General features: G+C 39.3%; 1 protein-coding gene across 29 annotated transcripts in view; it reads left to right on the top strand.

Moving 5' to 3' along the window:
• ADD3 (adducin 3) overlaps window positions 1-16,398 on the top strand; it is a 94,651-nt gene that overhangs the window by 75,182 nt on the left and 3,071 nt on the right. For 16 of the 29 annotated variants that reach the window (XM_083504804.1, XM_083504803.1, XM_083504811.1 and 13 more), the window contains 11 exons: window positions 2,977-3,115; window positions 3,849-4,000; window positions 4,149-4,229; window positions 6,056-6,205; window positions 8,191-8,334; window positions 8,418-8,516; window positions 8,896-9,075; window positions 9,884-10,141; window positions 11,396-11,515; window positions 12,947-13,036; window positions 14,042-14,165. In XM_083504804.1, the coding sequence (XP_083360930.1) occupies window positions 2,977-3,115; window positions 3,849-4,000; window positions 4,149-4,229; window positions 6,056-6,205; window positions 8,191-8,334; window positions 8,418-8,516; window positions 8,896-9,075; window positions 9,884-10,141; window positions 11,396-11,515; window positions 12,947-13,036; window positions 14,042-14,165 (1,537 nt within the window). Of the gene's footprint in view, window positions 1-2,976; window positions 3,116-3,848; window positions 4,001-4,148; window positions 4,230-6,055; window positions 6,206-8,190; window positions 8,335-8,417; window positions 8,517-8,895; window positions 9,076-9,883; window positions 10,142-11,395; window positions 11,516-12,946; window positions 13,037-14,041; window positions 14,166-15,823; window positions 15,920-16,398 lie in introns of all 29 variants that reach the window. The other 13 variants (XM_083504808.1, XM_083504823.1, XM_083504821.1 and 10 more) reach the window with 1 other exon arrangement.

The following is a 16,398-nucleotide window of genomic DNA, read 5'->3' as shown; positions in this document are numbered from 1 at the left end:
TCATGCACATAAAGCACACGAGTTAAATGTCTGCAAATTGTGGGCTTACTGTACTGTCTACACTGTTGTGTATAAATAAGTACATGTATAATTAGCAGTACCTGTGCTACTAATTTCAAAGGGGCTACTTTACCAGGTGTCCATAATAATGGTACTCGTTGGTTAGTGTCTGTCTTGGGAGGAATGCGCCTTTCAGGGTGAAGTCAAACTGTTGGAAGGTTGCAGGGCCTTCTGGCATAGCTCCTGAGGGCAGAATCCACATACCCATATTTTTCGCTCTATAAGACGCACCAGACCACAAGACGCACCTAGTTTTTGGAGGAGGAAAACAAGAAAAAAAATATTCTGAATCTCAGAAGCCAGAACAACAAGAAGGATCGTTGCGCAGTGAAAGCAGCAATCCTTCTTGCTGTTCTGGCTTCTGGGATAGCTGCGCAGCCTGCTTTCGCTCCATAAGAAGCACACACATTTCCCCTTACTTTTTTGCTCCCTTATAGAGCAAAAAATACGGTAATTAGAAAACTCGGCAGTGAGTGCATGAGTGACCAGTGCAGTGGAATCACAGCTTTGTAATAGGCTTAGCACACTGGTCAGTTGACTACCTATTGTTTAACATTGATCAAATTTTGTTGAATATTCTGTTCAGTCACCTCTTAGGTGGGCCATTGCTATTTTAAGAGAACAGGGCAAACATTTTCTAGAAAAAATAGCAATGGTTGATCCTAGTATTTCTAGATAAAAGCCAGAGAAAAGAGCCATTCACATTAATAGAAACAGGACCAAACACTGTTAGCAGTTATTATTCATATTCACACAAATAAATTTAAATGCTTCACAATAACGGTATTAAAATGCTATAAGATAAAATGTACTTTTAGTGTTCTGACACCTGACCACTGTTTAACAATAATTGACAGGTCAAATGCCGTTTCTGCAGCTGTGAATAGCATTGCATTTTGTTTACCTGGTATTATGGGGAAATTGATGCTGCTTTAGGCAGTGCACAATGCCAGAAAGCTCTGGGTAAAAATACAGAACAGGCATCTGAACCATCGAGAGAAGTCTTTCTGAAGTACCGAGAGAATGATTGCTGTGTGTTGAGGTACTGTTGCATAGAACTATTGAGTCAGAGATAGCAGAAATAAGTCACATCATTGCATAACTGTATCATACGCACCAATGTAGTAGAGCAGAAAGAGACTTCCTGGAGTGGGACAGATACTTCTGCCTGGGTCAATGTGTGAATAGACAGATTAAAAACATTTCGGGGTAAGGTAAGGAAATGGCAAATGGTTTACATCTGTAAGTAGTTAATGTTCCTGTTAGCTTTTTTCATGTCAGTTAAGGTCTATTTGTGTGTGTGTTGCATGAAATAGTGAGTGAAGAACTTTCAGTTAGCTCTAATTTTATATTGGCTAGTGGGAGTTGCTTATCAGCAGTTTCCAGACATGCAGAGCTTGAGGCTAGTATTGCTAATATAGTGGTACACTATTGGCAAGAATTCACTGGGCTTCCCCCCACCCCATGTTCCTAACCTCACCTTCCCCACATTTATAATAGTCTAGCAGCTTTAATGATATTGCAGTGCAGATAAATTAAGACCCCAAACCATTAATTCCTTCAGCGTTTTCCACTTACCACCCCTTATTTGTGGTTTCCCCATAGTTTTATGTAATAATACAGTATAGCCAGTTATAGAGACATTGTGTAATTTTTAAAAACTAAATCCAGATGTATCACAATATCTAATATATAGCTTCATCCACTGTTGGGGTGCTTTTTTTGGTTGTTGATGTAGAAAATAATATTCCTTATTGGGGGAAATCTGATCACCTGGTTGCTGTCAGTTCTAGTTTCCCCAAAGCATTTTGTAATTGAGTTAAGTCTAGAGTGAGAGACTAGGGTGATGTCTGCTGTTTCCAGAAACTCTTATGTACTATTATAAAGAATAAAAATAACTTCCTGGCCTTACATTGCAGCTCTTAGCATATGTATTATGACACAATAGCGCTCAGCTCAAAAAGCTTTGTAGAGTGTCCTGCCACAGTCAGCTTCAAAGACAACCAGACATTCAGCTGTTCTACACTACATGCTCTAATATGAAACAAATAACATGTTAATTAGTAAAAACCATAGTGAATTGGATCCCCCCCACACACAACAAGCACCATGGAATTTAGAGCAGTTGGGTCAAACATCCAATGAGTCTTCCTGTTTGAAAAAGTTGTCTTTCAAAGAATGGCTTCAGGTCGGAATGTCCCCAGTATTTCATCAGCTGCTGTTAGGTTTGCACTAATGGTTACCAATACTTGGTTAAAATAGTTTTGAAGTAAATGTGTTGCATTTCGGAGTGGGACGATCAAGGCAAGAAGCAAACCTGTGGGGGAGTGGCATTAGTGGGAGAAGATGGCAGCAAAATGTTACTCAGAGTAATCTTTCTTCAACTCCCACTCTGCTTGAGTTCAAATCTTAAGGGGGAATTGTGTGTGTGTGTGTGTGTGCGCGCACACACACACACATAGATGCATGCTGCTTTCATTTCCTAGCTCTAAAAAAAAATTCACAAACAGGCACTAGAGAAAGTGTGACCCAGGGCTATTTCTAAGCATGACCCTCTAGCTAGAGTAGCTGCTTGACATAGCCAGCAGGTGATCTGTTTGTCGCTGACCTCCATGACTTACATGGGGAACAGAGTAGTACCCTTCTTTTTCAACTACTAAGCATCTTCTGTTCCCCTTTCTCCTGGCTTCTGATACAATAAAGCAGAAATAACCAGACGTGCATGCAGTTAATCCATACAAAGCAATGCTAAATTGATGTAGTTGTTCTGAAGTTCAGTACAGAGATTTCAGTTCCAAAATATTTTGAACTTGTTTTAAAAAATGAACTACTCTTTAATAAGTAACTATGTTGGATGGTAAAAAGAACAAACCAGCTGCTGATTCTTCTTGACAGATATGTCTTATATTTTCACAGGCTTTTCGGGAAGACCTGGAATCACTAATTCAAGAGCAAATGAAGAAAGGCAATAACCCAACTGGATTGCTTGCCTTACAGCAGATTGCCGACTACATTATGGCAAGCTCTTTTGCAGGATTTTCTTCATCTCCTCTAAGTAAGTGCAATTCATAATAATTCTTTCTAATAGCTAAAATGACCTTTATAGAGAATGCCTATCCTTGTTCCTGGATTATTTTATGGAAAACCTGATCTTGATAAACTGCTGATAGATTCACTTTTGCTTCTACTGATTTCTGTTTGTGATCACATATACATGTATATATGAGATATCAAAAAGATCCAGTGTTCTGCTGCATACAAGCAACACCACTCCCTATAACCCAGGTAGCCAATGTACCGCCCTCCAGACACTATCGAACTACCACTTCTATTAGCCCCAGCCACAATGGCAGTGGTCAAGCATGATGGGAGTTGTAGTGTAGCAGCATCTAGAGGGCCACATTGCCTATCCCTGCTTTAACCTGTAGTTTAGATTTGGCAAATATAATGCTTTCTTTTAAAAAGAACTGCTACATTAACAGCTATTTATTTTATTTAATTGTTAATTGAGGTAGCAGGAAAATATAAAAAGTGACATTTTGTTGTGAAATTCAGCTTCAGGTGGTGTTTCAAGTACCTGCCTGTGTCACCAACTTGGTTCTGCCTTCTCTTTTGAAAGTCAGAAAAAGAACATTTCTCAGGTGCAAAGTTCAGTAGTTTAAATGCTAAAAGTTGTTGGGAAGGTAATGGAAATAACCGCAATGTTAGCAGTTTCCAGTTCATTCTAAAATGTGACTATGGTTGCTTTGAAGAGAATGTTCTAATGGTTTTTTTATAATATAATTTAGGCTCTGGATTGGTTACACCTATCAATGACCTTCCTGGGATAGATACCACTACATACGTAAAGGGCGAAAAACTTACTCGTTGTAAATTAGCCAGTTTGTATAGGCTGACAGATCTTTTCGGATGGGCACACTTGGCCAATTCATATATCACAGTAAGTACCCTGAAGTCAGCATTTTTATTACTCCTTTGCATATAGGAAGATATAGCTGAGCTTTTCAGCCCTATAAATTGCATATTACCCCAGGATTAAACATACAGTTTTGTTAGCATCACAGTAACCTTTTCCTCTCAATTTCCAGGTAAGAGTAAGCAAAGAACATGATCATATTCTTATCATTCCAAGAGGCCTATCGTTTTCTGAAGCTTCTGCCTCCAATTTGGTATGTACTTAACATAGGGAATAATGTTATGCACTTAATTATGTTGAGAGTTTTGTTCTGTTTCATTTACTGTTGACCCAAAAGGACATTTCAGAACCTTTAGGGCATACAGGCACACCTCCCCCCACTTAGGCATGTTCTACCCACACATATATGCATGGAGCCAGGAAAGAAAGAAAGAAAGAAAGAAAGAAAGAAAGAAAGAAAGAAAGAAAGAGAAAGAAAGAATCATACAAGGAAATGGCAGGAGAGAGCTGGAGAGTCCTCATGGCTTACAAGCAGACCCTCCCCAGAGCCCAAAGAGGATGTCAGTGAGGGCGGAGGAAGCCCCAAAGAGACCTGAGGTGCAGCAGGGCTTTATTTCGGCTGCTTAGCCTCCCTACCCAACAGCTGATGTGGGGGGTAGCGCAGCAGTAGCAGCCCCTTTACCGCTCATCCTCCATGCAGCCCCAGAGATTCAACTGGATTGGAGAGAGAGCTAGAGAGCAGGGAGAATAGGCATTTAGTGTCTCTTTAAAGGGGGTTTCACACTTTACATGATTTCACTCAAGCGCTCAGGGGCCTGGAACATAGCCCCTGCATGTGGGTCGATGCCTGTATGTGCCTAATGTTTTTCTTTGAGCAAACAACTGAAACAAAGGTTACATTTTTTTCTCAGTTGCTAAAACGCGGCTACTTTATTGTAAGTGTCAATCTTCAGGTTTCTATGTAGGTTTATATTCTCTTTCATCTGCAGGTATCTGCTGAAACAGCACTTGCATTTTTAATCAGTCCTCTGCCAAAATTTATCTGCTGCTTCTTACCATATGATCCTCCTCCTTGTTCTCTGTTGTCTCTCCCACTCATATTTATGTCTGATCCTGTGCCTCTTAAGTACCTTAAATTAAACTTGGCTGTTTGTATCCAGGTGCATATAGTGGGAGAACATGGATGGAGTGACCCAGAAAGCCTCCCTGTACCTAACGAAATACTTCCTTAAGCAAAACAACTCCTATTTGAGACAGTCTCCTTTAGAAAAAGGGTAGCACACCCATCCCTGCCCCACAATTTGAGCTTGGAGTTGGCACACTGAACAATTTCATCCGTTTTATTGGGAAATTGTATTGTTCGCCTAAGCCACTGTTAGGAAATTCAACATGCATCACACTGAGAATGACATAATCAGAAGTGTGATGGGAATCTTAATGGCTTCCCTCATTGCAGCTGTTAGCTTCCCTTCCTACTTATTTGGTGGCTGCAACACCAGAGAAGTCTCTTGGAGGCTACATTCCCTATCTGGCATTTTATATGCTGTGATGGCAGCAAACCAAGTGTGAAAGTTGGCACCTAAGTCCATTGTTTTGATGTCAAATGTCCTGAGGAGTGGCCTGGAAGGAAAGAGCCTGAGACTGTCTTTGCAGCATGCAAGGTGACAAGGAAGCACAGGCGCTTGACACTTAAGGCTTGATAGTAATCTGAGCTATAAGAACTACTTTAATAGGCACAGTATTTACTTCATAATATAAAGGAGTATTAAGAGCTTGCCAAATCCATATTTGCAAGCAAGGTAATTTACTAACTACAACAGCATCACTATTCTCCTTCTGAGGGTTTGTACTTTTTTCTTTAATGTTTATTAGACAACTGAGAGCTGAAGTACAACAGAGCTGACTGAAATGGTTTAAAAATACCGTATCACACTCATTTAAATCTTGTAGTAATTCTAACACTATACTCTGTGTTTCTCCTGAAAGCTGAGGAGCTATAAAAGCCAACCCATGTTCCTTGGTTACTCTCAGTCAGGACTGAAATGTACTTAGTGGTGTTTCTCTGACTTGGCTTTTCAGGTAAAAGTAAACATACTGGGAGACGTGGTTGACCAGGGAAGCACCAATCTAAGCATTGACAGTTCAGGATTCAGCCCTCATGCAGCCATCTACTCCATGCGCCCTGATGTTCGATGTGCGATCCACATACACACTCCAGCAACAGCAGCTGTAAGTCTGTTCTCTTCTTAATGTGGCATAAAGAGGAAAATGTTTCAATAGTACACCATTACAGGATTGACTGAAGCTGAGGATTGATTTGTGTTGAGAATCCTTGAAGCTCCAGCAATTCTATTAATAAGTTGTTGCTCTTCAAGGTATGGATCAACCACTCTTCTGACATCATCTCAGATGCGTACAAATTTAAACAGGCACAAAAACAGCCTGTTGTTGCCATTTGATTAATTCATCTTGAGAATAACACAAGTTGCATAGAAGTGCTATACTTTGTGCTCTTTTATTTCTCAAATTCTTGAGTCTGCTTTTCCTATCAAAGTAGCTTTATTCCTATTAACTATAATGTATACAATACATCAAAATGTATACAATATGCATACAATACCAGCAAAATTAAGTCTTCAGATACACACCAACACCAATGCTGCACACTCTAGAGATTAAAGATGAAAGCTGTTCCTGCATAGGATCAAAGCAGTAAATATAACAATAATCTGTATTTTCAGGTTTTGCATTACTAACCTTTGTTAAGTTTGACACCAAGGAATCTCATTCAGTTATTATGCTATGCATGGCCATTCAAAAACAATGCAGTAAAGAAGATGTTAATAGTACAAAAATTTAACCTAAAATGACCCATCAGATTGATATTAATTAATTAATTAATTAATACAATACATGTATTAATAATCAGTTAGGCTCATCCAGACTCAGTATTTGGATGAAACATGCAAATTATTATAGAAGCATCAAATTAACAAAAAGCTGCATGTACAGCACAGCTGAAAAGTATAAAGTTTTCCAGATGTTCAAACAACAAAACAATACTATTGATAATAAAATTAAAATGTTTGAAAACAACCACAGCTAATAATTTCAAGGTTGCCAGGTACAATGTATTTCTGCTATCCACTGCCTAGGTAAATGGGAATGTTTTAAAATTCCTTCCTGAATGTTAACAATGATAGCGACAGATGTAGCTAACCAGGGAAAGTATTCAAAAACTGAGGAGCCCTGCATGATCAGCACCAATCAGTACTAAGCAATACGCAGAAGCAGCACCCACAAAGCCCCAATATAGTTGATAGTTTAGACCAGGCTTCCTCAACCTTGGCCCTCTAGCTGTTTTGAGACTACAATTCCCATCATCCGTGACCACTGGTCCTGCTAGCTAGGGATCATGGGAGTTGTAGGCCAAAAACATCTGGAGGGCTGAGGTTGAGGAAGCCTGGTTTAGACCCTTGTATACTAGTACTAACACCTTAAATGGGGCCCAGGTCACTAACTGACAACCAGTCTTGCAGCTGCGTACTACGCTAGCTGCGGTTTCCAGACAGCCTTCAAACGCAGCCCCAGTGGTCCAAATAGGAGGTGATTAGAGCATTGACAGCTGAGAGCAAGTTATCTTAGTCCAGGAATGGTCATAACTAGTATCCAGTGTTTTCTTTTCACTGCCAAAGAGGTTCCTATTTGCAGAATAGAGATGGAGGCTATTTTTTTGATTCATTCTCTTCTATGCAACCTTCTATTCTGTTCTGAAGTATCCTTTGACCCTCAAGAACAGGTTTTGGGATGAGAATGATTGGTTCTATGGGCTGAGTATGAATATGCAACACACACACACACACACCCTTCATTGGCAGAAACATCTGTTGGATGAAAGAGCTTCGCATGAGCAGAGGGACACCACTAGATACAACCCTTGGTCTTTTTTTAGAACTCCCCATTTACTTGAACTATTTAATTCTGAAACCATCTGCCTTCTCCACATTTGCTTCAAAATCCATATGCTGGCAATCCATCCATAAAACTCCCACAATCTATTGATAGTTTGTTATCAACTAGGTAGGAATCCATGTTCTCCTAATTTTCAAATAGTTGCAAACTAAAGTTATTAAACAGGTACTTTCAGTGTCACTTGAAAAATTAACGAGTTTTCACGTTCATTCCATGTTACAAGCATTATTTCTTTGAAACAGGTTTCTTCCATGAAGTGTGGTATACTTCCTATCTCTCAGGAGGCTCTCATTCTAGGAGATATTGCATACTACAATTATCAAGGATCTCTGGATGAACCAGAAGAAAGAATTCAACTCCAGAAAGTTCTTGGGCCAAGCTGTAAGGTATTCCACTCTAGTTAATGTTTTTCTTCAAGGTTTCTAGTCTGGCTCAGTTTCTGTAACTTACAAGTGTCTCCATTTCTTAGGTGCTGGTCTTGAGGAACCATGGGGTAGTAGCGCTTGGAGAGACATTAGAGGAAGCCTTCCACTACATCTATAATGTGCAAATAGCTTGTGAAACACAGGTGAGAGAGACAGAGATGTGAAGCACTTTAAATGCTATATAAATACTGGCTTCTTAAAAATATTGTCTGTGTGTGTTTTAATAAGATGCTTGCTACTAACAGCTACTAACAGCTAACAGGAGAGAAAATGAAATCTAAGTTTAACATATACTAGGAACACCAACAGTGGGCTGTACACAGAAGTTACACAGCCCTTGTCCTAGTATCTAGTAGTGGGTAATGCACTTTGCAAGATAGCTATCATGTTTGTACATGCTAACATATTGAAAAGAAGAATATTAGCATGTATTTTCTTTCCAGAAAATTCAAGAAGGCTACATATTCACCCTTTAAATAGTACTTGGAAAAATTTGTAATTACTGAGTCCTTTATGTCACAGGTACATGCACTGGCTGCAGGCGGCGTAGACAATCTTCTTATCCTAGACTTGCAGAAGTATAAACCTTTCACACACAATCTGGTAGCATCTGGAGGAGGAGGAGTTAATATGGCCTCTCAGTTCAAGTGGAAAGTTGGCGAACAGGAGTTTGAAGCACTGATGAGAATGCTGGACAACCTGGTGCGTTCATCTGTCTAATCTACAAGTTCTCAGTACTTTGAACAAGTTGCTCCCCATGGGATTGTTCCATAAGAAATTCTGCTGTCACTTTTTTCCTGTAAATAAGACACCTGAAAAAGAAATATTAACATGAAGTAGGTTTATAAGCCAACATTCAAGTTCAATTTCTATCCAGGCTCGTGACAATCTCCTCCCAGACAAACCACAAGAGTGCAAACCTTGGCTACAGCTTCTGGTTTCTCTGGAGTGACACAGACCAGGAGCTTGGGTTCAGATGTAACACTAAGCCAAACCATGGTTGAGCTCTGAGTAGCCCAGCGGCAGCAGGACTGAGGAGGAGCTAAGTGGCAATGAGTTTTCCAGAGAGTATCCACACACTTGCGTGTCCATGCTTAACCATAGTTTTGTTTAGCATTATATGTGAACTAGAACACACTTGATTGGCTAAGGTAGTGAGGCAGTGGTTTGGTCCATAATAGAAAATCTCTGATCTCCTACCCACTTTTTATTTATTGGTCTCTGCTATCTCTGTATAAGGATTTTCTCACTTTCTGTGGGGCCTGTGATGTGGAGCTACTGTGCTGCCATACCATACTTGTTCTGCAGTCTTTTTAAATAATTGTTTGGCATTTAGTGTTAGGATACAAAGGTGTTGAAACTGTTAACATATATTGTCACAGTTTGAGTTGGGATGGGGGGGCGAGGTTGAAATTTCCACCTGAAAATTAATTATGTTTTAGGATTAATTTCATGCCAAAGATTTTATTGTCCAGGCACAATGTATAAAAAATTTTCCCCTCTTGCACAGGGTTACAGAACAGGCTATGCTTATCGACAGCCTCTTGTGAGGGAGAAGCCCAGGCACAAGAGTGATGTTGAGATCCCAGCCACCGTGACTGCCTTTTCCTTTGATGACGATTCAGTTCCAATTTCCCCTCTCAAATTCCTAGCACAAAAGCAGCAGCGGGAGAAGACAAGATGGTTGAATTCTCCAAATACATATTTGAAAGTAGATGTTCCTGAAGAATCCCGGAATGGAGAAACAAGTCCCCGGACTAAAACCACAGTAAGCAGCTCCCTAGTGATGGGGACGGAATATACCAAAAGGGGTGGGGTGGGAATAGGCCCATACAGTGACCTGTATGATAGAAGTTATGATTCTGTGGTGGATTCAATGAATGAGCTACAACTTTGAAAGAGCCAGCCTACTTTGAGAAACAAGAAAGTGCAGATGGCATATTTTGACAGCAGTTCTGTCAATAATCAGACGGGCAAATGTTGTCTCCATTGTCAAAAAGAGGAACCCTTCCAGTCCTATGATTCTGTGATGTGGTAAAAAGAATAGTATTCTCATGTACTGTCCCAAATATTGTATTTTATTATCTTCAATTCCCTGCCAAGTTCAAGGTGCTGGTTTTGATGCATAAAGCCCTATATAGCTGGAAACCAGGATACATGAAAGATGGTCTTAACCCTGTGCTCTGCAGGTGAAGGCCTCCTGTAGAAACCATTATCACTAGATCTCCATCCTGCACAATGCAGGAATTAGGCCTTTAGTGTGACACCTTTTGGAATTCCCTCCCTGAGAATATTGGACAGAAGCCATCTCTGCTGTGTTTTTAGCCCCTGCTTGAAGACTTGCCTTCTTCAGCGAGCCTTCCCCAGTCTGCATCCGTATTGGATTTTTTAAAAAGTTGTTTTTGTTGTTTCCAACCCTGGGGTCCTTGGGAGGAAAGACAGGATATAAATTTAATAAAATGAATAATTTCCAGAGCGCATGTATGAAAAACAAGTATTATGCAAGGCATCCAACCACAACATAAATTCAACTTTAAAAGATCAGCTCCACCCAGTGGTGGCTTAACAAATGCAACAATGCCTTGTAGTTTCTGTCAGCAATTTTCATTATGAGAAGTACTGCTTGAAAGGAACGATAAAAATACCTAGTTAGGAGGGATAGTTATCCAGGTAATTAAGAAATACAGTGGATATTCAGTCCTTCATTATAGTATTTTTGGCAGTTGAAGTACTGTAGCAAGTATCCTTGCTACGTCAGAATTCAAATGTCGGTCCTTTTCAGGTACTTAATTAAAAATACCTAAATGCTATTCAAGCTAAAGGACCATTACACATATTAATATCCTTATGAAATGATATACTGAAAAGCTAAGTGGCGTGGCAATGTATTATTATTAGGTCACTTGGATAATTTAATATAAACCCCATTGTCCTGAAATGTCCCCTAGCCTTTACCAACTACTAAATTGCAATATCCTCACTTCCAATAACATTCTTCTTTATTTTTCTTTTTCTTTCCAAGTGGATAAAAGCTGAAGATTCATCTAAGCTTAGTGGAGGAACTCCAATCAAAATTGAAGATCCAAACCAGTTTGTTCCGATGAATACAAATCCAAGTGATGTACTGGAAAAGAGGAATAAGGTAAGGCAAGTCAGGTTTCTTGAAGACATAAGCTTATTTGCTTCTTGAAAATAGTCAGTACCTAACTTACTCTGCTTGTTTGAGAAGCATTAAAAACTGTTCAGTAACATCTAAAATATAATACAATATTACTGGTAGCTTAAAGGTAGCTTTAAGTGCAACAGGAACTTGCTAAAATTGTCCTTAGTTTGGTTCTGAAAAATTGCTTTTAAATGCCCATCGAAAACCATATTTTGATCAGAAGAAAAATGTTTAAGGTGGGATTTTCTTCTGTGCTATTTTTAACATTACACTATTTTGGAGATTCCTTCTTTTTTAGTTTTTAGAAAGAGCTAGCTGTTTCCACAAGAAATAGCCTGCTGTGGTAGCCAGAAACCTCACGCTCTTCTGCCTCCTTGTTTCCCAGTGAGCCAATGTATTTAACAATGGCAATGAGGAATAATGACAAGAGGCTCTTTGTAAATGCAGACTGCTGGCTGCTTTCACTCCCCAATTCATTTTTTTCTATTTTCATACTCATTTAAGCTCCACCCTGGGAAATTATTGTCCTGCCAGATACAAAATGTTTCGTGCAGAAGTTCTGGGAATTTCCTACTTCACATCTGCTTGTAATCAAAAGAGTTTGCCACTATCCTGAGCAAGTCAACTTAGTTCAGAAGAGATCACTCTTTCTTGGAAAAGATCAGTATGGCAGTGTCACTCAGACATTGGATTAGAAAAGAATTATCTGTTCTAGGCATGCAACTTTCTCTGGCAAACTTGAGGTAGAGGAGTGTCAAAGTGGGGAGCTATGTTTTCATTGTGTTCCTAGCTGTGCACTATGGAGCTGTATTGTCAGTGCAGCTTGGTGCAACAGGAGATAGAGAATAATTACAGAGGTTCTATCTCGATTTACACATACTCTGCTGACAACATAATCAGCAGCATTGCAGTTCACAAAGGAGGAGAAATAACGTTAGACTACAGCAGTGCTGGGGCTTGACGTTGAAGCTGGGTCATAATAGATATTCTGAAACTAAAGAAGAGCAGACTGATTTGCCAACTAAGAGAAAATTCAACGCTGTAAATGAATATGTATTGCCTGAGCACTCCCTGCTTTTAAATCAAACTTGCTACTCTTGATTCCTAAATCTAGCTACTGTATGTGGAAAGGAAGACTAAAACACCAGGTTAATAATGACATACAATTTGGATATAGATATTTCATGCGTGTTGAAGCAAAAATGTAAATACACTTGACATTGTCATTTTCTAAAATGGCTTGGTAACCATTTTAGAGCAGATTGACTAGAATGAAAACAAATAACAGTAAAGTAATAGATTAACTATAGTATCTGTTTTCTGTGACCCATATGAAGTTTAAGATTCCTGATACTTCAGTGTGTTTGTGAAAAGGCTTTTCAAAACCCTTCTGCTTTTCCCCCCTTCCAGATTCGGGAGCAAAATCGGTATGACTTAAAAACTGCAGGTCCACAGTCTCAGTTGCTTGCTGGAATTGTAGTGGATAAAAAGCCCAGTGCTGTGAGTGTTCTCCATTGTCTGAGTTAAGCGTATAACATCTAAAGCAGGCTTCCTCAACCTCAGCCCTCCAGATTTTTGAGACTACAATTCCCATCATCCCTGACCACTGGTCCTGCTAGCTAGGGATCATGGGAGTTGTAGGCCAAAAACATCTGGAGAGCCGAGGTTGAGGAAGCCTGATCTAAAGCATGTCCAGCATTTAGTCACACCACATTTTACATGATTCTCTCCTTGCTTTTGTAATACTCTTCATACAAAGTAGAGCAGGTTTTAAAACCATGAGTCCTATTTAAAATATTTGCAAAGAGTTTTTAGAGAAGCAATAATTTATGTTATGTGATTTTTCACTGAAGATAGGATTCTTCCCCTGTTTTCATCTTAACCATAATACATACATGTATTATGAGATCAGGTGGACAACTGCTATGGAAATTGTAGGATTCTTTAAAAAACAACACTGGCCAAGCTTTCTACAAGTCTTTAAAGTTTGTTTTGACTAAAACCTGGTATTGATTAAAGACCCTTTCTGTAAGTTCACTAACCTAGTAATTGAAGCAATTACCATATTTTTCCATCTATAAGACGCCCCCATGTTTAAGACGCCCCCTAATTTTGGAGACTCCGTTTTAAGAAAATGGGGGGAGATGTATAAGACCCCCCCATTTTTGACATTATTTTTTAGGGGGGAAACCTAGTCTTATACACGGAAAAATACGGTAGCTCAGTTGGTAGAGTGTGAGACTCTTGATCTGAGGGCCATGGGTTTGAGCCCCATGTTGGGCAAAATATTCCTGCACTGCAGGGAGTTGGACTGGACGACCCTCATGGTCCCTTCCAACTCTACAATTCTATGTTCTGCTGATGGTTTTTGAAAATGCTGCACTCCTTTCAGATTCTTACTTTGAAGGATCCTATCACCAGCAATAGGCTCATTTGTAATTGTTTAATGTGCTTGTTTTTCGTATTGACTTTCTCCCCTTCAATTTATTTTATTTTTTCTTCCAGCCAATGCAGTTTGAAGAAGACGAGCATGCCCCACCAGCCCCTCCCAACCCATTCAGTCATCTCACTGAGAAGGAACTGGAAGAGTACAAGCGGACAATCGAACGCAAGCAACAAGGAGTAGATGGTGAGTGTTCTGATAAACTGGTGGTGGAAAATATTCAGGTAAAGATTTAGTGAAGTTTAAATTCACCAAAAATGATTTAAAATTTTTAAACTAAGAGCCATTACATTAAATAATATCACTGGCAGCTTCAATAACTCCATTTTTTAAAGGTCTGACTCTCTTCTGGCAAGAATTTATCTCTCACAACTTTCTTCTCTAGTGCTATGCTGTGTTGTGACCAGTAAAATCTTGAATGTTATGCTGCCCCTTTGAACCTACTTAGATCAATGGATATTAAAACATGAAATGAATCAATGTGATTTGTAGTTCTAAGGGAATCTAATCTTGACTTGATCAGGGGTCACTCCATTCCATGGAGCCAATCCATGCGTGCTTAGTAGTACTGAAAGCCATAGAGAGATCAAGAAGCAGGAGCAAGATTGCACTCCCCTTGTCTTACTGTCTGTGAAGGCATCCATCAGGGTGGCCAAAGACAACTCAGTCCCATGGCCAAGCCTGAACCCGGATTGGAATGGATGTAAATAATCTGTCTTCCAAGAATGCTTGCAGTTTCCCAGCCACTGCACTCTCAACCACCTTCCCCAAGGAGGAGAGTATTTACAGCTGGCCAATAGTTGTTCCAATCCAAGGGGGCCAGGGCAGTTTCTTTAGGACTGGCCGGTCATCTTTTTTTACCCTTCACCACCAAACCCTTTGAACATGCTATTTTACCAGGGTTGCCATATTTCAAAAAGTAAAAACCAGGACACCCAAAAAGTTGTTGAGCTTTTCTCAGAATTGTCTAAGATCCTCCAGAAAGTGCCACCTTTCAGAAATCCCCCCCCCCCCCGGATGTCAATTCCACCTTTGAAATCCTGGTAATGTCCAGAAAAATCTAGACATATGGCAGCCCTAATTTTACTCTCACTACTTCTAATAGTCTTGGGTAAGACTATTATTTTTAAACTGAACACTTGTTAAATTTCATAGTCCTATAAAAGGGCTTATATGGAAAGGAAGGATGGTATCTGTTACATAGTTGTATTGCTTTCTCATGTTACTATTATAAGTACATATCGGCATCTGAAAACAAAGGATTGTGTCCTTCCTTAGAAATTAGTATCAGGTCAATAGTACAACCAGCAGGGTAAAAGGTAAGTATCTTTAAATCATAATTTTTCAAGAAAAAACAGTCTGACAGTAGTATTTTCTCTTGTCTTCAATCTTGATATTATTGCTAGCAGACTTCTAACTTGCCCATTTCTTATTTTTGAAAGCATAAAGATTCAAAGGTAAAAATATTGCATTACAACAAACTTTTCCACCCATCTTCATTCAAAGCATCTGATAAGGAACTTTAATTGCTAATTTGCTGTTGTCTAACACTAGCATTTTCAGCACTAACGTTGCATAGTTTGTTCTGTCTATTTTGTATAGTAACCAACGTATGTTTGCATGGAATACTTCTAAATAATTGGGACCATCTAGAGTGTGTTATAATATACTAAGTTTAGGTTACTAATAGGATGAAATTAGTATAATTATATGTGTTAACTTTAGTATAATCAGGTCAGTACTAGTGAAGTTGCTTGTGTTTTGTATGCACTAACGTACACTGATCTCCTTGCATTTGTTTCATTTTGGCATGGCTTTTACTAACTCAAGCTCTTGTCCTACAGATGCTGATCAGGAATTATTCTCAGATGACGGGTCATCTGTTTCACAAATTAATTCTCAAACTCAGTCCCCACAAAATGTCCCTGAAAAAGTAGAAGGTATACAATGTAATGTCCTATGCAGTATCGTGAGCCTGTTAGACCCTTCCTTGCCAATTACTTTTAATTACTTAGATCAGGAAAGGAAAATATAGTCATCTTGCCAATATGTGAAGACTATGATTTATTTTCTTGAGCTACATCTTTTAAGAATCCTTCTGGATTTATCAGAAGTTTAAATCCAATATCTTCTCTCTAAATAGGGTAGGTTTACCTATAAGCTCATTCATTCTTCAGAACAGGTCACTTAGAGACAGTTTCAACGTCATGTTGATCTCCTGTTCCTGCAACAATTTGTGTTCGTATCATTTGGAGAAAGCACTCGCATTTCTTTCCCAGGATTATATGTGTGCATTGGCTCATAATACAAGGCTAACATAACAGTCTATGATGTTGCTCTGTTGGAATTGCCACTGCATCATATTCTATTCAGATATACTGTCTGTAAGTGTCCAGTTGTGGCTAGGACGTAGCTGAAA

The sequence above is a fragment of the Podarcis liolepis genome (assembly GCF_965112155.1).
Source record: "Podarcis liolepis genome assembly, chromosome: 5".
Lineage (NCBI taxonomy): Eukaryota > Metazoa > Chordata > Lepidosauria > Squamata > Lacertidae > Podarcis > Podarcis liolepis.
Note: the sequence above shows the minus strand (reverse complement) of the source record. Positions and strands in the feature narration are given on the sequence as shown.